A 25,750-nucleotide genomic window follows, 5' to 3' on the forward strand; every position below is an offset into this window, starting at 1 on the left:
TTAGATGCTGAATGATCTACGCGAAAGGGTCTGCTGACAGAAAGGTTTCAATATCGACTATTGGAGGTATGAAAGCGATGGAAGTCCCCCCCCCCCCTCCCCGTTTTAACAGTCCTACACAATTGTTCGCTGATGTTACCATGAGGTCCCGGATGTATCACAGGCACGTGAAGATATCAGAATCTACCGATCGATCAGACACCACAAAAGCCTACAAGCACGCATAGAACCTGTAAATATATTTGATATGTTGTATACGTGTATCAAATAATTGTTAATCTTCTCCTAAGAACAAAACATATTACCACAACACAAAAGAATTCCAAAAAATTTTATGGTAGTGTTTACGTAAAATAACAAAGATGGATAATGCATTTGTGGTAACCTCCTCAAACACGTCACCAGGATCAGTAAGGTGTGCATATTGGTGGCACCACCTCAGCCTGGAAACCGACTATAATTACATGCGTTTCTTTCTTTTCATCCCATTGGCGTTATTATTCGGATTAGTTGGCCTCGTTGGCAACACCCTCGCGTATATTGTCATTGGTTTAGAGAAACCATTCACCTCTACCTCTGTTTTATTAAGGGCGCTTGCATTTGTTGATAATTTGTATCTTGTATCATATATTTTCCATAGGACTCTAATGGGTATTGCTGAATATGGCAATTTTGAAGCATACTACGAAATTTACCACTTGTCGTATAGCTACGTATGGACTTTCCGCTGGTTTGTTAAGATGTCTTCTATATACGTGACCCTCTGCGTGGCAATGGAAAGATACATTGCCGTTTGCAAGCCGCTTAGGGCAGCGTCAATTTGTACCATAAAAAACGCCCAAATAACTGTCGTGTTAGTTATCTCTCTATCGTTTTTAACCCAAATACCAACAATTTTTGCCTACCAGACCAATTACATTCTTGATCCCTGCACTAACCGTGAACTCCCTGTTTGGGGCTACAACTTAAGGGTTCTTGATGATCCCATTTACACGGTTGGATACAGTGAAATCTTCAGTATGTTCCAAATGTCTATTATTCCGACCTCAGTACTCCTATTCTCCACAGTTTCCTTAATCTCGACATTGAAAAGAGCCGCGAATCGTGACTTATCAGTTGATGCTGAAAAACGCACATACAGCATGAAACCTATCACAAAACGGGTTATAGCCGTCGTGGTGATTTTTTTAGTCCTTGAAACTCCCATGAACACAATGCAGATAGTCTTTGTGTTGCATGATTTGGAAGTGTTTACGTTGCATAGGACTGTTTTTAATTCCCTCATTTTCGTGACGTATTTTCTTGGATTTGTCAACTGCGTTGTAAATTTTTACGTCTATTGTCTTACTGGACGGCGATTTCGAAAATCTTTTCTCCGAGTACTATCACCCACCAACATAAAAAGATCATTTACAAACTCGATGTCATCTAACTAGTCCTGAAAAGGTTCTCAGTCTCCTAGGAATTGGCGAAAATTGCTACTTAGTAATAGACGAAATTATCCAGATAAGGAACACCCGTGTTTTTTTAAATCACTACGTGTATTTTGAATTCAAATATAAAAAGGCCACAAGCGGAAAATTAGAACACGTATTCGACACTGTGGTCATGAAAGAGAGTCATGGCGTGGAAATCGTGTTCGTAAATTTTCGATTTGAATTTCAAAGTTTCACAGAGAGATATGTGAGGGTTCTCACAATTAGGACATATTCCGAAATTTACCTGTAAAGCTTTCTCTCCTCGATCGGTCCACTACATGACTCTATATGGAGTCGTTTTCCTTCTCGAATGAAATGACCTGAGTCACCTCATGTTGTTGTACAACGTACTGCGGGACGTTAGAGACAAATCAGCGACGTGACCTTAAGCCCGTAGCACACTAGTCGCCAACTTCGGCGTCCTGAACGCCTGAAAAATCCCTAGTCTGCTACGAATGGCGTCGGCGAACGCTACTTGCCGCCACTTGCCGCAACTAAACGCCATATATCTAACATGTTTGATTTTTGACGCGTGTCGCCGCGTTTGAACGCAACAAGAAGCCAGGTGTGCTACGGATTGCCGCCTGACCTGGCGTCGGCGGCGAGGCTATAGCCAATCAGCTTGCGTCTTGATGTCACATGATTTCAAAATGACAGCCTAAAGTGGCTGAAAAGACGCTACTGGACGCCAGTTCTGGGCAGGTGTGCTCTGACCGGGATCCACTGGCCGCCAACTTTGGCGTCGAAAGGCGTCAGCCGAACGCTTCTTGTCGCCAAAGTTGGCGGCTAGTGTGCTGCGGGCTTTAAACTGACCAACCTGGCTCCAAATTCTAGTCTCCCTTTAACTGCTTCATACCCGGAGGTCAATAGATTGGAGGTACTGATGAATGGATGAAATGCGATCCAGAATGAAGTCCATGTGTCTGGAGATCACGCTTCAGTCCCTAGTGGAATTTCCGTCCATCATTGAAAACGTTACTTAGCTTTAATGTTCTTTAGGGTGGTCAACTGCTGCGACCGAACTCCTTGGTCAACCGACAAACTTGGCAGTCAACTAACCAGCATGATTTTTCAGTTTACGAACTCAGTTGGTCAATTGACTAAGCCAGTTTGGCAGGTTCCAGTGGCTCGAGCAACCTGATCATTAACCATCAACCAGCTTGCTCGGTTAGTTCAAAGACTGCAGAAAGACTTTCTACAGTCTCAGCGTGCTTCGTTTTAGACCTACAGTATCAGAAGGTGATCTCGGAGTGGACCGTTTAGGCTACGACCAATAATATTTTTCTTGAAACAGATGCCTTCTTTTCCTTATATATGACTCTGGCATTGTTCAGGAGTCAAAAATAACACATTTTTCACAGATTTGGCTGTTTTATTAGCGACCATAATTAACATTCAAGAAGAAATAAGTTCACGGTTTTATATACAGTATGAACAACCTCGGACTGGAGTTGCGCAATGAAAACATCGACGTCAGTCACCACAGAGGTCCCGGGTTCGATTCCTGTTTGGTCCTGGTATACTCATGTGATTGAGACGGTACTCTCGTCGACAGGGTAGGTTTCCTCCTACAGAACAATGCACCAAAATGTTGTCTAAAGAACCAATAGTGAGCAAAGATTGCTCACGTTCCCTCAATTCAATCAATATTTTTAAGAATAACAAGAACATGAGACGATAGCTTAACATGTAACAATAACGAACGCAGCCTACCATTTATCTAAACTTGCACTTCTCTCAACCGAATTTGCTGATCAGTCAAAGTTTAAACAAACGTCAGGGGTCTTTTAAGGAGGAGTGCCTCGAGATAATGCCGAACCGGCGTAAAAAATGTTAATGTACCCCGTATCACAGTGTTTTATAAACAAGATATAGATGACTGTTGGAATCAGTCGTGACTTGACAATGGGTACTTCAAAGAAATAATAGGCCGAAGTACAGGTACGTGTACATCCGAAGACCTGCTCGTGCACATCTTCAGCCAAGTGCGCTTTCTCAACGGAGACTTAGTAACTAACACGAGACACTTCGCCTTTAATATATGGTATTGAGTATTTGCAAAGCCTCCGAAACCCAAGCGCAGGATGTCGAACAATGGGATTGGCGTTGGCGTTTCGATGGTTTGCGAAAACTCCTTTTTATGTCACCAAAGCGAAACAGCACAAGTGTGATTTCTCAAAAATCCTTCCGGAATTCAAATTCTTTTTATATTTCTACATGCCACACACATCGGCGAGACGATATAAGTGGTTGACAACGGTTAACACATCTTTAAACATGTTCAAATGTATTCACAACATACCCATACAAGGTTATGTACGTGCAATAAGTATGGTTGATGATGATCCTAAAAACGACATCTTGCATTACTAAAGCTGAAAAAGTACAAGTACACAGTATACTATACACGGTAAACAGTTGATATATCATATGATAACTTGATATTAATTGGTAGTTTGTGCGTTTTTAAGACCATCCTCTGATGACCTCTATTAGCTGAATAGATGTAGGTAGTTATATCCGTGCCTTTGATGTCCTCCTCAAGTCTTTGTGTATTTCCCTAATCAATTACATGTAATAAGATATCCTAGATTATCCAGTTTTCAATGCACTGTTGCTGCTCAACGATGCGCGATCGGGTGATTATAATGAAGGTGTCAACGGATAAGTCGTACTTTCCTGATCTTTCATTCTACCAAGAAGAAAATCAATGACGTAATAACCCTTTACTTTATAATTACTCGTTTTGTCTCACCCTGTGTAGCGTCACCCAAAGGGTCAGGAGACACTTAAAGGACAAGCTCTTCGTTGATCGAAAATTCAAATTGTTATGCTGTAGTTGTTTGCTAACCAACTGGCAGAATCGGAACGAACTACCTACGGGTCTCGAATCGTCGATCTCTCGGTCATGAGATGGGCGTCTTAACCACTATGTCACCAGCATTAGTGGTTAGTAATCACGTATACAAAACTTGGACTGACACAGCCAGCACTCAAATGCACAGATACCTCCAAAAAAATAACTCCAAAATTTACAATGTCGATTTCATTTTCAGCACAAACGTGGCTCTAATAAAAGAGATCGTGATCAGAGACCAGTGTCCAATGCCACGCAATTATGATTTGTCATGGCTTTCACGCCGTCATCCAATTACCAAAATTCACACACAGACTCGCCGCCGTGTCTTGACGTAGCAGGGCACTGGAATGCTTCCTGGAAGTGCCTCAACTGAGACACCAGCCCCGCCATCCTGGAACATAATTTTAGAGAAACAAGTCTATACACCATTTCCCAAAAAAGGCACTGTACGCAAAGCAAGCCTAAAACGGCTGGGAAAAGTAATGTTGTCAGTATTTCGCTTCAAATAGCTTGTTCTTGGTCATGCTTCATCCCATTCTCTGGTAAAGTATCTTAGATACTTTTGACATCGAGGTTTTACTTGATGAATATAACATTTTGTTCAAGTATTTCATCTTCTTTGCGAATTCACCAAAAATCAGAGTGTCATTACATCCAACATGATGACTGACTCACGAAAGTCAGTCATCATGCTGGATACGGTACCTACCTGAAACCCATCGGGAATGTTTGTTCTGGTGAATATTTGCTTTGGCATTCTCCCTGAAAGATGTTAAGTTAACAAACATCAAGTCCATTGGCAAGACAGGTCACGCAGACTATCTCGAGAAAAATAAAATGGTGTACTGTATCAAAATGTTTGGCAACGGTTAGCACAAGAGTAATCTTGCGCTGACATGAATTCGATCTGCGACAATACAAAACAACGACCAGGAAGAGGTTTGAACTAAGAGTCGAACTATCGTAAAACGAGCGCCACCGCGCCGTGCTCTATGAAATCGCGAGCGAAGTAATCCACTTTAAACACACATTGCTGATGACATACACTACCTGGACCAAGTTGATGAAGAAGAGCTGGTCTGGGGTGTATTTCAGAGAAGGCAGACCTAACTTCGATCGTTTATCTCTTTTTGTCCATTCCCGGTATGCCTAAAACAAACAAAATAGTGCAGTGGTCTCGTAGGGTACAACCATTATTTTCGCACATTGGCCACGCCTACAACAGTAATCAGTAATAAAACTTCATCTCTAAGAGATACCAAAGATGATTGTTATGTCCTTCGGATCATGATGCGAGATTCTAAGACGGCATCACTTGCCCGTAATGTAATACAATATCACTGTACGAACACAGTCATCTTGAATTTCACGTTGAAACCTAAGGAGCATAACCACGGGGAGTTTTTATGACTGAACCGTTCGTTTTTATTGCGAAATAGTAGGGAGTAGCCCTTGTCAGAATCTAGGCCAATTAGGCACTCTGAAACCGCATCAGGATAAGGATACACAGCCAAAACATTCGAAACGTCTTTAACAAGACTGACATATTCTCAAGCATTTCTTCACTTATAGAACATACCTCAAACGACCACTTTACCCCCGCTGCGTCAGATGTGACTTGTCCAAGTGGTAGCGTCTCTATTGGATGGTCAGCACCAAATGTGATACCGTCATACTCGGATGTCTTGTAGAAGTCTTGTAAGCATTTGATACTCTTTAGGAAGTGTTGCTGTGATGAGTTGGTGCCCCATTGAATGTTGTGAGGTCCCGCTAGAAAATGCAATAACGAGGCGTAGGCTACTCAATGCGGCCAATGAGTAATAATGATACAGACAAATGACTTAAGGGTTGACCATATGCACCACCATTTTGGCTAGAACTTGAAACCTTGACGCAATTAGAACCCCTCCAAAATTACGTGAATGCCCATTTAAAATTATGGTGCCTATGGTCAAGCCTTAAACTCTGATTCTTGTGTGATTATTGGGATCATACAAAAGAAGATTAAATTACTTACCATCGCTGTCAAAGGCATGGGCGAGTTCGTGGCCTATAATACTTCCAATACTGCCGTAGTTCATGTACCTAAAAAGAACGCGAAATACCGTTGACAAGTTATGGTCAAATTTGAACAGTTCTCTCCGGCATGTCTGGAGGAAAAAATGAGGCGAAACTGTTCATCATAAGCCCAGACTTTCATCTGCTCACTTCATGTGCAGAAAGGAGGAAACGTTTTTACAGGCAGTCACTTTCGTTGCAGCCAATTAGATATCGATGAGCAGTCAACTTCTCAGCTACTGGTGTATATAGATAAAATATCCAGTGAAATTGGCGACAAGTGGATATATGATATTGATCCGTATTATTTTCTCCATATGTGAATCTCATCTTCACTCACGTTGTCTTACTTACGGTATTGAGTCGTAGTTGTAGATGGGATCTTGAAGGATGCCGTTCGTGATTACTTAAGAATAAAAGAGAAATATTATCAATACACAATAATGTCCTCAGTGCCGCCCTAGTCCAGTACATGGTAGCAGAGCGTACTTCCTAAGTATGGGATCTTCTTTGAGAATACTTTGGAATCTACGTGCTCTTAGATGCGATTTCAGACAAATCCGCGAAAACTCGTTGGTCGCCGTGAATGGGGGTCTCGACTCCCTGGACGTGCGCCTGCTAATATCACCAAGAAATCACTTCATAAGCCAGAGCGAACGCAAAGAGTGTACCGCACATTGCCTATAAAAACACGGTTGCATACTTACTGATCTTTCCTGGGGCCTGATAAGCCTGGGGCGTAAGTGGATCTTCAACTCTGCAAGTAGAGTCACCAGATGACTACACTCTTAGAAATAAAGGTTTTCAGCTTTTCCAAAACCATTCATGGTTTTTCGGCCAACACAAATGTGAAAAACCCATATATGTAGAGGAGTTTACAATCGCACAAACCATATTGGTGTTTTCATTTCACCAAAAAAACCTCTATGGGGTGGATATTTGTGTTGGTCTTCATTTCTAAGAGTGTGTTATCATTGACAAGACTGTGGCATGGTGGTTTTGGCATCTGCATATACATGTATCCTATCTCTGTGACTTGCTTGAAAATCGAAGGCCAGCTCGTTTTCCTCTTGGACAGGAATTTAAATTTATGTCGCGTATAGTGTACAGACAAAAATTTTGATGAACGCTTTCAAACTCTGCTTGCTCATTGGATAAGCTGTGTGAAATACATAAAACCTACCCTGTATTCTTTGAGAGATCGACATTGGCCATAATTGCAGGGATGTAGTGGGAGGCTTGGAATCGTTCTGCCCGGATGTCATTTTCAAGATAGGTGGATTCAATGTTAACATCAAGCTATTAAGGAGCAAATAATGGGAAAACGATTAGAGAGTATTTACAATGTTAACTGTCTCTTCACTATACCCTACGGTAGATGATTTCCTCCTCTGTTTAGAAGGCGGCTCCCCTGGTATGTTAAAGAGGGTACATCCTCTCATGCGTTAGCTTTCATTTCTTGCAGGCCACTTATATATAAATCTGAGCCTGGTTGCTCAAAGAAGATTTTGTCACCAACGCTGGCGTTATCTCCTTCAGTTAAGCCCCAGTTAAGTTAACGCCAGCGTTAGTGACAACATTTCTTTGAAGAAGCAGGACTTGGCCTATAATATCTATATAAACAGTTTTGTGTTGTACTTACATTTTCATAAATCTTCTCTAGTTTTCTCTCATCAAGGACCCAGACAGGGGCACCCAGCATCGCTTTGATGTCTTTCATCTACAAGATCAACACAGCTGCACACTTTCTGATTAAAACTAAAACTACCGTGAATACCATTAGGACAATAAAGCGGTTCATGCCTCACGTACACATTCTGCAATCAGGGGGTTCATGTAAAAAAAATCGGGTTCAAGAACTTTCAACTTTTGATTGGGATCAACAAAAAAATTGGTTAACCTGGAGAAGATTCTTAAACAGTGAATTTAATTCAGGCTGTTTTAAGGTCTAAGTTTGGCGGAAATCTGTCCCTCTCCCGGAGTAGTAGAGTTTCCAATCTTGCCTGCTGACGGCAGTGCGTGTATATAGATTGGAGGAGCTTATGCCTTATACGGCTCGCTTATATATTTTTGGTATTATTCAGTACCTTTGCCCGGACGTCTTTCTTCGTTTCCCCATCAACCCACGTCATTTGGTCAAGACGAGTCAAAAAGGCCTCTCGGACATCTTCAACTATCTCACGAACCTACACGAAAAATAACGTTAAAGAAAATATGTCAATACCATCGCGGTCAAAACGAGGCTAATACATATCCATTATAAAAATCAACATTGTAGCCAAGGGTGTTTTAGAATAAATATCAACGCATTCGGTAATCTTCCTTTCTAGTGGTTCAGCTTCAATGAAAAAGTTGCTTCTCTCAAGTGCAAGGTGATAGGGGGCATCCTCCACCACTCCTGAGTTTTCGCAAATCCCCCGAAACGCCAACCCGAGCGCCTGTTCCATTGTTCGACATCGTTATCAAGAGCTCGAACAGTGGGATAGACGTACGCGTTGGCGTTTCAGGGGCTTTGTGAAAAATTACTATTGCTAATACACCAACCTGATTAAATTCTTGGAGGGATCGTTCATTAGCGTTGACCATTTCAGAAAGTAGCGCGAACCTCATCACTGTATCGATACGCTTTGTCAAACAGTACTCCCATCTTGATAACTTGCCAGGAGTAGTATCTTCATAAGAAAGAATTGCGAGATGAAAGACAACAGGCATCAGTGAACATCACTCCATTGGGGTTACTGAAATATGCACCCGTTACGCCCGAAATCGATTGGGAAGTGTTGGTGGCAACGCGCCCCAGGGTTCACGAGTAAAATGCCTGAGAGGTCACGGTAAATCCCTGAGAGGTCACGAATTACGTACCTCAAGAGGTCACGATTAAAATGCCTGAGCGGTCACGAGTAATGTGCTGAAGATACAATTTAAGGCAACGTTTTTCCAGTGGTTAAAAAGGGGAACCAGTAAAGGTGATGCTGTGGCCAAATCACTTAGGGCAAAAAGACCGCATTATCAATTGGTGTATATACTACATGTATATCTAATCTACTAGAAAGCATTTTGTTATTAATGGCTCATATTTAGTTCGAGGGCGTGGCAATGATACGCTACATTTGTGGTTTTCACACACGCTCAACAAAGCTCACTGACCTTGGTCAAGGAAACGCCGTTTCGCTCTGTCAAAGTCATCAGGCAAGGAATCAAGGAAAGGCTCGATTGATCTTAGGATAAGGAAATTTCGGAGATCCCTGTAAATATTTAAAACTTTGAATAAAATAAAGATGTTTGTACGTTTGTACGTAACATTACATGTATACACTTATATCATATGAATTAAAAACGTCCCGATCATACAAATTACTTAGTATATACTTTAAAAATATAGCAGCCACAACATCTAGTTTTTATCCGACTTTGTCATGCTTTTTTCTGCATTAATTTAGGACAATTAGTTTCTTACTTTTTTCTGGCCGTCTTGAGCAGTTGATTGAATTTCTCAAAGTATTCTCTCTGCATCACAATGACTGTTGTGTCATCCGTAATATCCGGGAAGCGATATCGTAGGAAGTCGCCCCATCGAATCTAAAGAATATAGATTAAAATAGCGGAATAATCGCCGCGATATGATACATGTAGCATTTGATATCCTAGTCAATGATATCAACACTAATATTTACCTCAGTCTACAAATAAGGACAAATCAAAATCTCACCAAAGGTTTGCTCCCTGCTGTGATTGGATGATTTGAAATCGATATCCTGGAGAACCAGGATTCAGAGCTTCTGATTGGACTATATTGGACTTTAAAATCCACAGACTGGTGGTTACAAAAGGTAGGTTCATTCTCTAACCTAAAGGGGAGGGCGCCACATTATGGTTTACCGAACTCTCCAATGTAAGCAAAAAATAGTTCTCACGGAAGGTGCATATTCCTGAAACTCTGATATCTTCATGAAGCTGAAGGTGTGTCCCTCAAATGTCTCGTTGTTGTTGTCGTGTGCGCTCTCATGGCCGTGCAGGTCGTGAATGAGCACGGTGTCGTTCGTGATGTGCTGTGGTGGGGAGGAGGATTCCTGCGAGATGAAGACAGCGTAATGCATTTGATTGCTCGGAAAATAGTCATCAGCGGGAGAAAAAATAGGTATCTATAAAAAGTTCAAGGAATACTGTAATATTCAAACAAAAGTTATAAGTAGAAAGAGGCAAACAAAAGCTCTGTAGCTGGACAAAACACCAATGAATAAGGCACGAAAAAGTCGGTTTTTAGGGACGCTTGGTTGCATTTACTCCCGAATTGTTACCTATCGCTGAAGCAGCAGAATAAAAAAAAAACTCACATCTTCACAAATTTTCTCTCCAATTCGTCTGATGCCTTCTATAAAGTCACGTGACGCTTGACTTCCGTTCTTTGCACCGAGGAGCTCGGCCATCTTGGTGAGGTAGTTCGTGTAGGCTACCTCGTTTCGATTCGGGATACATCCTTTGTTTGGCGTGAACTGTTGACAGAATAGAATCATAAAATGATAGAACGAACATTCACATTCTGATGGGACCACTACTCTAGAACGGGTTATTCATATTTAAATGTTCGAATATTGTTTACAAATTCATTGAAGTTCTCAATCTTGATGATATACAAATGTATGTTTCTCAAATAACTGGAAAGAAAATGTCTCAACAGATCACTCTAAGGTCATCTAAGATCCAAGTCATTCTGGTTCTCGTAAACTCCCTTAAGCTCCCTAATAATGCGACCCATCAACTTCAACCTAAAGTCAAATCTGATATGGAGGAAGCAACGTTAATAAATCTAAAAGGTGCTTGTTGTTTAAATTTTGAGTCGACTTATTTTGGGACAAACACAACGGAAGAGTCTCTCAACTAAACAAACGAGAATCTGACAGCAACTTATCCTATATTTTCCGAACAGGATGACCTTTTGATATAAGGAAATTAGAAATCTTTGTATATCATGAAGAGGCGACACGTAACGTTCAAATTTCAAAGTTCATGGTCGCCGTGTCGTGTATTACCAGAGTCGAATCGATTCTATTAACCCCAGAGCTCGGTGATCTTGCAGTAACGATTTGCATACAAGGCAGGGCAACCATCAAGAAACCTGCGTCCCTACAACTACACCACACTTCTGTGATTTTTTCATGAGAGGTTCGCATACAAGGCAACTATCAAGGAACACACGTCCATGTAACTACACCATAATAGAGAATCGAGATTGCTTAACAAACATGACAAATGGTATCAAAAAATGACACTTGGATGATGACAGGGCAACAGGAGGCCGCTCAGCACCATATGACATGCCATGCCAAGCGATGACGTGTTATTATGGTAAGAAGACGAAATTAATGGTCGGGCTTTTTTAGATTCTGACTTATCCGCGTTATTAACGATGTTGCTGGCTGAATGGATGCTGCTGAGGGAGAGGCAGCTGGCATTATTGCCGAGATTCACTGAGCGTACATAACAACAGGTCGGAGCCGATAGCAACTGAATTATTTGGCGAATGCATCGCCGAGTTGCATTGCACGGACTGGACATCCGACTTTTTGATGCAAAACTTGGCGAAAAGATGACTTGTTGACACAGTGAATTGTCGAGTTGCATTGCACGGATTGTACTTTTGACTTTTTGATGCAAAACTTGGTTGCTAAGATAAGGCGTAACATTGTATTTATTGGTAAATTCGCACTGGACGCAACCTTTCCTCACTGAGCAATAGACACCCACACGTACCCGGGGCTGATCACCATAACTCGACAATAAAAGAACGAACACCTTACTGACACAATGGCTCTTTTGTCCTTTAACAGGATATCTCGGTTGCCTCCCACGTCCGGATTAAAAGAGCAACCGATAACTGTATTGTTTTCCTCAATGTATCAGAACATTAGAATGGCACTATCAACGTGCTCCTGGGGACCGCCGGAAAAAAGCTAGTTCTTAGTGTTATTAAGTTCATCATGCAATGCATGTTATGACGTTATTTAGTGTTTTTCAGATTGATTTTGCCAAAGATACGTGGTTGGCCTATTGTGTGATCACAAATAGAAATGTTACACAGCCCTGGGCAGCCGGTGTCATAGTTCATCGGTTTTAGTTTACACCATGAAAGAGCATTTTAAAGGGTGGGCCTAACTATTAAAATAGTTTGGCCTACCCTTAGGATAATCTAGTGCTGTGAAAAACCACTATCTTTTTGTAAATGTGATCTGGTCCCATTCCTGAGTTCAACTGAGTACCTTTGGCAAGAACGATATAAAAAACATAATACTTACTTTTTTTTATTTTGGGTAGGCAAAAAAAATGATGAAATTCGCCGGTATCATACAAAACTCAAAACAGAATCCGTAGAGAACTGTCACCGTTTACACCTAACCTTTGCCGCCAGATAGATCTCGGAGTTGTTTTTTCCGGATTCTTGGTTGACTTGAGCCTGACAGGAACGTGACGGGGTTGGTAGATTGCCCGAGTAAAGAACCACCTTTATATCAATAACATATCAGAAATAGATAGCATTGAAAGGTATTTAAAATAGCTTTACTTTGTCAAATAAGTTTCGTCAGTTGTCTAATTTGAGCGCAGTGGTGAAGGAAACATTACTGTATATATTTTATTCGCTAATCACAGGAGCTGCTAGTCTGAAAATAAAACTGCGCAGCATACGTCATGAACTCACTCTCAACGGTTGTGTTTTCTGCCGTAACAGCTGTAAAAGCAGATAGCTCAAAGAGTGACAGCTATCTCTTTCTCATTGGGGATGCCATATACTTTTACAGCGTACCAACTATATTCGTCATGGGTCTGATTGGTAACACATTGGCTTTGCTTGCTATGAGCCTTCGTCATAACAGAGACAGTGTAATGTGTTTTTACTTTCAAGTGTTGGCCGTTTCCGATGTACTTTGCCTCGCATTTGCTTTCCTTCCGACGTGGGTCCTCGTGCTCCGCCCGGAGTGGATGCGAGAAGCTCCAAGGTTCTATTGCATCTCTATCATCTATCTTGGATTTTCTTTTTACGCGGCTTCGATGTGGTTAGTTGTTGTAATTGCCATTGACAGATTGATTGTCGTGCGGTTTCCGATCCAATCGAAATCCTGGTGCACCATGACGCGGGCACGGACACTCGCAGTAACGGCCTGCGTAGCACAGTTTGTCCTCTACGTCCCGACGTTGTGGCGACAACCTATGATAATCGAAGGTTCAATCTTCTGCGTGTTGCCAAACGCCCTACTGTGGTGCGAAATCCTATGGGAAATCATCAACTCATTCGTACCCGTGATCCTAACCATAGTCATCAATATTGTTATCCTTTACAGCCTACGAAAACATAGTAAAGAGACAAAACAATTGGCGATGGGATCAACCGAAGCTAATGACCACAGCAAAGATCGCGGTATGACCATGATGCTGGTCTTGGTAGCAACTTTCATGGTAATTTTGAATCTTCCCTGGACATTTGCAAACTTTACGTGGACATATTTTATTCCAGATTTGCGTGAGAAAGAGCCAGGTCTTGCTTACGTTATCAACGGGATCGTGGATGTTCCGGGAATGGCCAATAACGCCATTAATTTTTTCCTTTATTGTTTTGCTAGTAGATACTTTCGTGAAGATTTGAAACAGATATTCATCTTTAGGTACAAGTAGATAAGGGATATTCAACGACTTATTCTCATAGTGCAGCTTATTAAACCATACCCCAAAAAAACTGTGTTGGTTCGTCTCTCTTCAAGAGAAGTAGGATTTATAGTTTAAGTTCGTATTGTGCAATTAACGTTTCTGCTGAAAGCCATAATGGAAGGAAAATATGCAACTTGGAAAACTTGTCCTGAAAATACGAATTTGCACATCAGTTGATAGAGGTCAAGGTCTAACGACCCGAGATAAACTCATATTTTAAATTGATATGATCCTTTCATGTATACCTCAACCTGAAAAAGTCGTTAAAAAGTATATGGAGCTATCATACTGCGAAATGTCAGTATCTTGAAAAGAATCAATAGCTTCTTCGGAAAGGCCAATGACTTTTAAGGCTTCATTGCAACTCCATCATTATTTTATATCTAGCGGTCCAAGAATAGATCTTTTAGTACAAGTAAGAAAGGTCAACGGTTGAAAACTATTAGAAGCGTTTTTAGCTGAGAGTGCGACTTATTGTCGTGTTCTCATGCCAATCTCTGAAGAGAGGTGCTGTTAGCATTGTGGTGACGTCATGGTGGGATACAATCTGAAGTAACCATAAGCTGCATGCATATGCTGTTGTCGTTTGAGACCTATCCAACATATAATACGGACTGTTGGGATTGGCTGAAATAACGAGTTCTGAAATGAGAACACATCATTCATTGGTGCCGACGAGCTTCCGTGCGTATCCTCCGGATTTTTCTGTATCAAAATCCAAATCTGTATCAGCCTCGATTTTGATATTTTATCACCCAGTGATTTTTGGTAACGAATGAGCTCGGAACTAAAAATGGGAACGTTTTTGGGCTATCTATATGATACAAATAAGTATCTTATATCTATCAGTAATAATTGTACCAAAACAGGATAAATTTGCCTGCATTATACTGAATGAAGCAGGGCGATACGGCGCCATGATTTAGTTTTTGCTCCACCAGGCGCAATACCGGGGAACGATAAAAGGAAGGATACTTGGAGGTTGTACATGAATCATGGCTTTTCCTGTACTCTTCCCTGTATCCTGCCTGAGTTGATGTATCCTCCCCGTGGATATCACAATTAGAGGCAACCTTAATCAACGGTCACAATCACATTGCTATGCTTATGAACAGAAACAACGACGTAAAATGTCAGAAACGTCTTAGAGAAACAGTCGAACACAAGCTCTTACGTACAGCCTAATGCATGTATATTCAACGGTTGTTCGGTTCTGTAATATGTTACGCTATCGCGATCGCGTACGCATTCGCATAGAGAGCGTAACGTCACGCTTTAATTTCTTAGATTCGAAAAAAAAATTAGCTCTTTCCGGGGCACTATCTGAACTTTGAAATTATTATTCTGAACAAAATTATTTTTCATACTTCGATCTGCCTAATATGAGTTTTTAAGTAGTTATCACGTTCAAAAAATATATTCAAACTGATTTACGATGAATTCGTCCCGCTGTTGATGATAATGTTACATGAGTCGAACACTAGCTCTTGCGTACAGCCTAATGCATATATACTCAACGGTTGTTCGGTTCTGGAATATGTTTCACGATCGCGATAGCGTACGCATTCGCGCAGAGAGCGTAACGTTACGCTTTGATTTTTAGAGCCGAGAAAAAAAATCTTACTCTTTCCGGGCCAGTCATGTAAACACACTCTGAAATTCCTATCAGTTTTCAGCAAAGCATCGGGATTGATGGGTTTTTTTCTAAAAATCGTTGTCGTTCCAATAGATTAGTTGCCGCCGTACTTTCCAAACACACCCTCTTGCTCATGAAAAAATCAAGATGTCACATTAAGATGTAAACCTTCGTAAGACTTCCAAAATTACGAGTCAGAAATATTCAAGGAGGGATATACATGTATGCAGTACGATCAAATCATCCCGCTGTGAATGATTTTTTTCAAGAGTCGAACACGTGTGTAACTGCAGTGCATAAACTTCGCGGAATATCTTTGACAGTGCAAGTTCATGAAGCATCAGCGAAACGTCGTCCGCTTGAATCAAATCCTTCACCTTTGACCTTTCGCGGTACTTAGCGTGACATTTTCTCGATCCTTAACTGACGTCCTAAAATGCAGAGCGACTTGTCCGCGGCAGATGCTGTTTGCGTCATCAAGTGATTTGGTTCACGCAAGCGAACCGCCGATCACATGTTTCTTCGCGAAAATTCCAGCAACAGGCAATATGCTTTTACGCCTGATGCTAAGATTGTAATCGATGGATGTCAACCTTTTCAAACCACTCTAAACGACTAGTTTTAATAGCATTTAAAGGCGTGGTTCGTTCGTGTATAATGTTTATATGTGGGCCCGCTGATAGTAAGTAGAAAGGTAAATTGCAGTATTCTAGTAATATAAGTGTGATGAAAAATGTTGTGTACATGTATATCGATGTAAAGAACAACACTGTTGAACGATAAAAAGCATATTTGCACAATGGGAACAAAATTTCAAATATGCAAAGGTCAAAAATAATGAAGTTCACAAAACATGCCACACTTCACCTACTGGAAATTCAAAAGTATCTTTGTGCTCGCATGACGTGCGCTCTGTCCCGTAAGGTAAAGTCATGACGGGTATTGTTCGATATTGCTTTTTAGTACGCATGTTGAGTTCGTCGAGAGGTTTTTAAATCGAGCGATGGTTATTTTTCTAAATGGAGAGAAAATGATATGAGAAGAGAATACTGTACACAGTCGATGCAGATACTGATGTGTTGTAAATGTCATCATCAAAGATACATGTAGGAAAAGGCTCCATTTTTCAATTAAAAAGTAGTATATATATCTGTAGCAAATATCATCGTCTTTTGTCCTTCACTGTTAGAGCTTGGTAAAACGGGATTTTAAAGATTGATTGTAACATAGACGACTGCTGAGGTTGCCAAAGGGTAAAAGTCGTTATGCGAAAAGGGTACTTGCAATGTTATTTGTTCGGGGGAAATTTGAATTTATTATTGTGCACATACCTCGGGGTAACAAAAGTTGAAACCAAATTTGTAAAAGTGCTTTGTTTTTGGATAATGGGAAACCAGACTGAGAATGTTCTTTGATATGAAAGAATGGAAGAGCACATTTGATTGTTTTTATGACAATATAAGAAAATGGGCAACCAAATGAGAGTGTTCTTAGTATCAAATGAAAGGGAAGCGTTAATGAGCACCAAGTTGTATGAGAGGATGAGAAACCAGAGTTAGCATGTTCTTAGTCCTAAAAGAAAGGGAAGGGCTATAAAGTTTAAAATTAGCTGTAAGGGAATGGAATTGCAGTCTAGTTTTATGAGAACAGAAAACAGAAAGCCTCTTACAAGTTGTATATCTAAGATCATAGGAAAACGACATACTTTTCTTTCTAATATGACGCGTCTGATAATTCCCCGTCACTTTTTCAAAAAAAGATGCAATCGATGAAAAGTCTCAGCTCGGCTTTTATATGTTTTAGTCACCCAAGTAAATACAGATAAGGTTTCTATAAGCTGAAGCCCTGCAGTGTCATTGAGCCGCTTTTGTGTCATCGTACCGATCTTCATCGATAGCGAACCAGATAACACGCTAACGCTATAACGCTGGCGTAGTAGCTTTCGTCGCCTCGTGATGGAAATGTCACGATCACTTTCAGAGATCACCTGCTATTTTTTTCTTTATATTCATATTCACGACATTGTTATTGACATGTTGCTATCAATGTGTTGCATGTGTGTTGCATTGCGATTCCAGTTTCCAATCAAGTAGGAAGTGCAAGAGTGATAAAAGTGTTTTTCAGATAAATCTGGCGAAAGGTAGGCTACTTAGTTGACACCGTGTAAGAGCATTGGTCATCTAACCTGAGGATAATTTAGTGTTGTGCAACTGTACCACTATCTTTTTGTAAATGTGATCTGATCACATTCCTGATTTCAACTAAGTACCTTTGGCCAGTACAATATGAAAAACACTTTAAGGGAAAGTGTTGTGGGAATGTTACGTAAAGAACAAGATTCGGCTCTTATTTGTTGCGCAATGCTTCCTGTGCCAGGGTCTACCGGGTGATCAGTCAAGGTTCGTTTGACCCCATGGCTTTAATGCTTTTATGTGTTTGCTTTCTATTGCCAGCTTCATTGGGGCATGCGCTGCTGAGTACCATGCTTGTCTCCGAATTGGGTACTTTACAAGAACATTCCTCTTAGCTGAGACATGCAATGTATGCTTAATCATCATGGGTAACGGCCATACATTGCTGGTACGGTTATAAATGTACTGATTGAGCCGCTCATCTGTAATCATCTGAGTTCTACTGAAAAGTTTCTGGCTGGAGTCGGATAATACCGTTGTCGACATGAATCCCCAACTTAATTTATAACCTTTCGCCGCCTTGAAAATATCGGTAAGGCGGCTGAGACTGCCATCTTGAATTCGTCCCTGTGAAGATGGCGGAGCGTGTGGTCACCGCCATATCGGTTATTTTCGTATTCCTTCGAGCGTAAAATCAGAAACAGAGACAACTAAGATATATAGAATATCATGAAAACGTGTCTTGAATTCAAAGGACCCCCAAATGTGACAACAATGCACGTCCATGTCATCATTGATTATATACGCAACCTGCGGTCAATACAAGGAGCGGTAATTTGTAAAAGATGTTTCTTTTGTCTCTTGGGAATACCGAGAGGAAACAATGATTGGGAAATAAAAGCTTCGATAACAACGTGCGTGCTGCTGTTGCCGGGTTCAAAAGATCAGCGATCGATCGGTCGCTTTGGCCGGGAGATCATTTACTCGATCATTATTCGTAGGGTTTTGTCAAGGATATTTTGTCGGGAAATTCTGATCGAACCGCGGGGTTTTTTACCAGTCTATTTTCGTTCGATAAGAAAAATAAGTAGGTTTTTGAATGCTTGTCGACCTTTCATCACTTTGCATTAAAAGTTGAATAGACCAGTCATGGTACGAAAATATGGTAAACACCCGGCGATTTCATTCAAATCCTTGTTGAGTGTCGATTTCTGAACCTTTTTAAAAAAGTAGCAAAAGTGTCGACTTGGAGTCGGGGGGGGGGGGGGAGTACAGGATTTACAGGGTTTACATTGATCACTGAATAAACACAATGCTCAACTTCTGTTTCCGACTCCGACTTAAAAGCAACAGGACGAAAATTCACCTTCCCGTCGCAGCGAATGCCATGTTCAAACTAACAGGGAACACGATATTCGTTTGTCAGGTTTTCCAGCATTCGTCATTACCTAAGAAAACATCTGGTTCCTTGCAATTGCCTCGACAAGTCACGATTTCTGTGTACCTAATGAGCGGTGCCTCATTACCGCAAGGGCACGCTACTTGTTGAATACCAATCATGTTCTGGAGATGTGAGCTCACATAACTCCTCGCCAGTCAAGGTTTTCTTTACGAAAAGGCAAATCTTTCCTCAAGACAGGTTGAGGCAGGCCAGGGATGATGCTCATTCTGCAGTTATTGGCAAGTGCTGTTACGACTTCTAAATTTAATCATAGACTGATTTAGTTACTTGTTGGAAGAAAATGATAAAAACGCCCAAGATGAAGGAGACGCCAAAGCACGGCGAAACGTCTTAGGATCCTGGTAACCAGAGTCCGCGGTGATGCGCCTTACCTGTATGTATGGTCCTGTGACTTTGCCTAAATCAGGATCGCCGTGTAATGATTTTCCAGCGAAGAAAAATGGGTGAGATTCCATGTCGAAATGGGCAGCCCGTAGAGCACTCTCGAAACGCCAATTTCTCTGATCCCAGGTTTCTGAAAGATACGATGCAGGAAGACAGATATGAAGGTTATCGATCCTTGAAGGACGAGTCCCGTCATGTGGCGTGATGAAGGGGTAGGGCATGATAATTAAAAGGTCTTCCGCCGACAGTACGCTTTTTTGAAAATCCAACATGGATGACATCCGGGCGCAGGTCCTCTTTGTCGGATCGTAGACAACCTGTAATTAGGCAAAATACACCATTTGGCGTTCTCGGCTATCGACACTTTTAGCAATTCTTGGGTTGACCGAACAAGTTCCAGGGTGAGGTATGGGTGCAAAATGTCCCTGCATTTTCTAGAAACTACTTTCAATATAAATTTCATTGTTATTTTAAGTTGAACCAAACACATATATGATATTCATGTGACTCCTCTTCTCTCACAGTCGCCGTCGATCAGAATTTCTTTAAATGTAATGTGATTTTCGAATGCTTCATTTCCTGATTTTTACTTCAAACGGTCAATTATAGCATTTACCTGGAAATCATGATAACAGGGTACCTTGGAACGGATGCCACGTTGGCATGGTAACCATGATTAATCACGCTAATATAGGCAATCACAAACGACATCAGAATGACAATTAGGCAGAATTTGCATAGTCTTGCAATTTGCCCCAAATTCGCTTCAAGGGCAGGGATCAGGAAACTTTGGCACAAAATGCTATCAGTAAGTGTCTTTGCACAATTACTTTGAAATGGCTATATACAGTGGACAACTGATTTCCCTAGTAGCTGGGAAGAGATGTCTAACCTACCAGTCGATGGACGATGTTTTTATGGACGTGTGATTGACGCGCTGGGCCAAAACACCAATGTTCAGCAACACCGAATTGTCGGCGGAATGACCGATGAACTGAACATTGCATGCAGCCATCAGCAAAAAAATCTTACTTTCGTCATTAATACATTGCCCCGACAGGCTAGCTTTATTGTTTTGGTTCTGGGCGGCAGTTTGATTGACTTGTAGGCAAGCTGGTACCCTTCTAAAGTGGTTTGCTGGATTTGCTAATGATGCTGCCTTCGTGGCTTGATGATGATTCCGACAAGTGAGGTCGGAAGCAGTTACTAGTCTATATATTTCTAGACTGCGTCCGAGTTATATTATACACTCTCAGACTTCGCCTATTGAGTTGGTGTTAAGCAAGCACAGCCAACTCCGGGACCTTTACAGAATTTCCGGGTTCCATCTTCCGTCTGATCTCCAATTTCCTGCAACATGGTCTGGATGGTACCGTGAAGCGGCGATTGTTCTGCGATTCCCGAGAAGTGACAGGTCCTTGACGGCAAAGACAGGCTAGCGGCTCTGCGTGTTATTTGACCTGAATATCGAGTACGGCTTTTCCATATATTGTATACATAAAATACACTGTAAGGCGTATCGACAATCTGGTCAAAGATCCAATGACTGCATCACACATTCTCCATGCCCAGCGACTGATATGATAAACGTCGCTAATTCAATGACTTCTCGGTTTAGCGTAGGCTACTTTCCCACCGCGAGAACTCATGACGCACTCAGTGTAGAAGAATGATCCCATGCCTTTGAAGAGTGTTGACGCGGTCGATTTTTTGGTGAAGAATTGAAGTAACATGCACATTCCCAGTTCCAAGCATCCCTACTCACCATATTGACGAGTCAGTTTAATTTCGCGGATGGCATATTTTCGCCCCTACTTCTCCACAGCCCTCTGCAGAGACTCGTTTGTTGGCAAACACCGATAAACACACTTGCTGATGTTAATTTTCTTATACTCCGCGGGGAAGCAATGGTCAGATGTTCATTCACCCAAGATAACAAAGTGCTTTTTACCGTTTGAGCCGGCGTCAGTACAGTCGCCTCTCTGGTGACGCCAAACATATGTTACAATAAAAGCGCACCCGGTGCCGCTTACCCTCGCTAAACGTGTTACACCTGGAACTGAATGAAGACAGATTTCTCATAATTTTGCTTTCTATCAGGGAAAATTGCCAGGCAGTTGACATGGACAATGTGGCTGGCAAGAACCCACTAGTTACTGAGATAAAGACTGTAAAGGAAATCCATAAAGGCGCGAAGCGAGCAATTGCTTTATCCAGGGTTTGCTATACTGGTTAGAAATGATAGTCATTATTTGATAATGAGCGAGCGCTCTCCCAAGGAAAGGTTGGTTGGTAATTTGCGGTTCTGCTGCTCGATCAAACGAGTTAAAGGTCGTCTCTCTATGAAACGATCTTAAAAAATCGACATTTTCTGACTTTGCTTCTGATCCTATTGGTACATGAAACTTGTTCGCCCCTTACCTCACAGTTAAAAGAATTCAGGCCCATTACACGGTGTATTGTCTTTAGATAAAGCCCGCTCCCACCTAGGCCTAAATTCCCATTGTTCTACCGTCTTGTCATCGCGTTATCAGGGCAAATCTTTCAAACATCGACCCAGCGAAACAGCTTTCTTGGCGGTCGATAGGCCTAACCGGGCAAGGTCAAATAAACGTAGTCCGACGAGGCTGACGAAATCTCGAATTTACGAAATTGAAATCTTTGCATTTTGCGAATCAAAACGTTCCATATCCAACTCAATTCCCGTCTTTCTCATTGTGGGCGGGCGTGACCGATCTGACTCGATCCTGGGTCAGTTTTGATACCACTGGTCGGAAATAACGTCAGAGTGCGACCCCCTCCTACTAAGGGTCGGCGGACAATGATGTTATCATGTTATCACTGTCTTTTAATTAGATGAGACGGGGGATAATATCTGCAAGAGACCCTGAACGAGGACTGTCCGAGCGTATAGGCCTACTGTCGTCGCTTCCCAATGGTGCCATCCCCGAGTCAACAAACCCTGCTGTGGGAATGCCGGAGCAATCATTCCTCTGACGCCGAACAGGAACGATACTTACAAGATATTTTGGATTCATTGCCATCATCCTCAAAGGCGATAATCGTGTTCCATAATGTTCTGTCCATTCCTTTGATACATTGTCTCAACGTGATTCGTTCAGTTATTTTCTACGATCACACAAATATGGAGACGGTTAAGGGAGTCGTCAACAGTATTTATCGTTTTCACAAGCGTACAAACCGTATACGCTTGAGAGAGAGGGTCCCAGTCTGATGTGTTCTGTCTAGGAAAGTGGCCAAAATGTCCGGAATTGCACATGAGGATCTTGCTAAAAGCAAGTGTCATAACATGCAATGGCTGCTGTTTTTTTCTTCCATCGAGACTTTCTTAAGCATAGAGGTTGTCCTCCTAGACAATACATGTACATGCACATTGAGTAAACCCAGATGATAGAATGTTGGAAGTGGAAAGAGTTATGCACAGCCAATTTAATTTCACCTCGATCGTGAATACCTTTTTGGACATTTGGACCACTTACCAGCATACCGCAAAGACTGTTTGACCCCCAGACTTGAAAGTATAGTCAGGATCAACAGTATGATATTAAGGTAGAATTTTGTCCAAAATCTAGCAAACTTCAATTAAAACCAAAGTGTGTATTGCAATGGCAGGGTTTGATTTAATCATGGTGACCTCCGTAAATCTAATTCTGAAGCTAAAACAGTATCGCGGCCAATCTCCGGTTTTATAAAATAGCGGCATCAATCTTAAATGATTTGGTATCAAGGTGAAGATTATTTTGCTTTGGTACGGGGTTAAATAATTGATCAGAACGTGATAAACGGCGCATCTAGAAGCATCTGTCAACTCACCAGATAGCCTGACTGAAAAAAATGGAAGGTGGTTGCTATAACTTAGTAATTTGTAATTCATGAGATTTGCGAATAGATCGGTTACGACAAGTGCTTTAGCCTACTTTTTACATTTTCATCGCCCGAGAATGTACCTTCTCATTTCCTGTATAAAAGTCCAGCGCAGATCATTATATTTGGGCTGCAGAACATTGTTGACCCATCCAAAACTAGGGTTCTATTCAGAAACTTTTGCAGTATTGCTCGTGGGAAATTTGCTTTAAGTTCCGGGCATTGATGAAACCAGTTTTTCAGTGCGCCTGTCAACATAATTGCTCCCATATTATCTGATAATCCGATTGTCGCATAAATTCATGATGTCAATTGTTGGTAGCCCCGGACGATATAATGATGAGATTCCGAGATGAATATCTAGGCACCTACCATACGGATAATGAAGACGACGCGGTCTTATATTATTGCAGTTAAGTGCGTAAGGTACTCAGGAGATTGTATTCATTGAGTTTTCTCCAATTTTCACGCGACCGGTTTAAGATGTCCTAGGATAGACAGTTCATGGAAAAAAGGTATTCTAGTGTTATGCGCTTTAAGAACCATACTAAAATTCGCAAATACAATAAGTACATGATTTAGCGTGGATTAACAGCGAATTAAGTAACTACCTTTTTTTTAAAGCTTTATGCTTCATACCGCTCTCTGACAAAGAGCTGTGGTTTGAAACCTCGTCTCGCTCAAATACTTCCGCTTTATCCACCATAATTATGATAGGTGACCGTTAACCTTCGTTTTGCCGAGCGGGAAAGATATCGCATCGAATTGATTTTCTATTTTAATAAACGGATGGTAGAACTTACCTATATTTTGCCGCGGATGTATCCATCCTCCAATCTCACTTAGATGCCTCATCAAAACGTCCATAGTATCTTTATTACTCCGTCCATACACACATGAATGGTAGAACTCCTTTATCTTCCTTTCGGGCGAACTGATCGTATTTTTACGGACGGGAGCCTCGAGGATTTCCCTGACTCTTCGGTGGGCGCGCTGTGCCATGACATTCATCACCGTCCACGAGGCCTCTTTCGGTGGGGCGGGGTTAGCCTTTATCCAGCCACCACAGGAAAACTTATAAAAGTCTTCACATGGTTCAACGGATCGGTCCAAGTTTGCTCGGAGTCGCGCAGCATCCTTCAGGCACTGGGGTAGGTCACAGACCTCCAGCCTACTTGCCCTCTCCCGCGCAAGTGTTATTCCCAAGGCAATGCAACTGATGGCCAAGCAGACGACACCCAATCCTAACAAAATAAAACAAATCTTTCTCCGAAGCTTTTTGTTGCCCTGCTTGATCACCGTTGTGGACTTTTCGGAGTCGTTACGTTTCAGTTGATCATATTCCGCGTTCGGAAATGAGTTACTTTTTGTTGTCATCTTTGGTTTGAGTGATACCTAATCCTGGTGTAAAGCTCGCTGGAAGCAAACAACCATGTCTTTTGAAGAAATGGACACAGATCTTTCCAAAAGCAGTATAGACACAAGTGGAGACCAAAAGAATTCGACTAACATCAACGAAATCGTGGTACAATAATTATGGTAGCAAAATCGCCAAGAATCCAACACCTTCTGGTCAACGCATGGTTCGCAACACAAGTTGCAAGCTTGCCCTAAAGACCGACAGCAGAGCTAGAAATCCAGGCAACTCCTGCCCTTGGGTGTCATAGCGTGAACGACAAAAAAAGCATTTTCACCGCAGCTGGATTTCACCAGTGACGCAAAAACTACCAACTGATGGCAAATGTGCGGGAAGTGAAAAAGCTAGCACGCTTCGTGTCCATCGATGTTAGCGAGAATCCCCGCAGGAGAGATCACTATCCGTACAAATCGACCGCGCATTGCTCGATCTGCAGAGATCAGACTGCGCCCGTAGCTCTCCCAGCAACTCTCGAGCATTGAATGTCTCTTTAGTAACGCTGATGGCTGTTTTGAGTGACGCGGTAAGATCAGGCTCTGACAGCTACCGGCTTAAGCGCGTTCAACTGTTTGTGCTGTGGTGGATTGATTGGCGTATTTGGGTAGTTCAAGACAAAATCTAATTTGGATATTCTCTTTTTATAGGCCTGAACCAATAAGGTGGCTTTTATGAGTGCGCGAATATGTGTTCTGACATTGAATACCAACTTCATTCATTCTCCCATTTGAGATCATATCGCC

General features: G+C 41.7%; 1 protein-coding gene across 1 annotated transcript; it reads right to left on the reverse strand.

Annotated features, from left to right (window-relative positions):
- Nucleotides 1–2,829: 2,829 nt before the first annotated feature.
- On the reverse strand, nt 2,830–25,470 carry LOC135491676 (endothelin-converting enzyme 2-like). The gene is made up of 17 exons (XM_064777662.1): nt 24,397–25,470; nt 19,696–19,838; nt 10,731–10,889; nt 10,311–10,466; nt 9,854–9,975; nt 9,544–9,641; nt 8,941–9,068; nt 8,484–8,582; nt 8,039–8,116; nt 7,580–7,695; nt 7,104–7,153; nt 6,751–6,802; nt 6,356–6,423; nt 5,918–6,108; nt 5,389–5,487; nt 5,048–5,100; nt 2,830–4,729 (listed from the first exon to the last, which is right to left on the reverse strand). The coding sequence occupies exons 1-17, from the start codon at nt 24,968–24,970 to the stop codon at nt 4,630–4,632; spliced, it is 2,286 nt and encodes a 761-aa protein (XP_064633732.1). The 5' UTR covers nt 24,971–25,470; the 3' UTR covers nt 2,830–4,629.
- Nucleotides 25,471–25,750: the final 280 nt, after the last annotated feature.

The sequence above is a fragment of the Lineus longissimus genome, chromosome 7 (genome assembly GCF_910592395.1).
Source record: "Lineus longissimus chromosome 7, tnLinLong1.2, whole genome shotgun sequence".
Classification (NCBI taxonomy): Eukaryota; Metazoa; Nemertea; class Pilidiophora; order Heteronemertea; family Lineidae; genus Lineus; species Lineus longissimus.

Coding starts and splice junctions, on each gene's coding strand:
- LOC135491676 (XM_064777662.1), bottom strand. CDS start 24,970: ATGACAACAAAAAGTAACTCATTTCCGAACGCGGAATATGATCAACTG. Junction 10,467..10,730: donor GAGAGAAAATTTGTGAAGAT/GTGAGTTTTTTT, acceptor TTCATCTCGCAG/GAATCCTCCTCCCCACCACA. Junction 9,976..10,310: donor TTCAGGAATATGCACCTTCC/GTGAGAACTATT, acceptor TATATTCTTTAG/ATTCGATGGGGCGACTTCCT.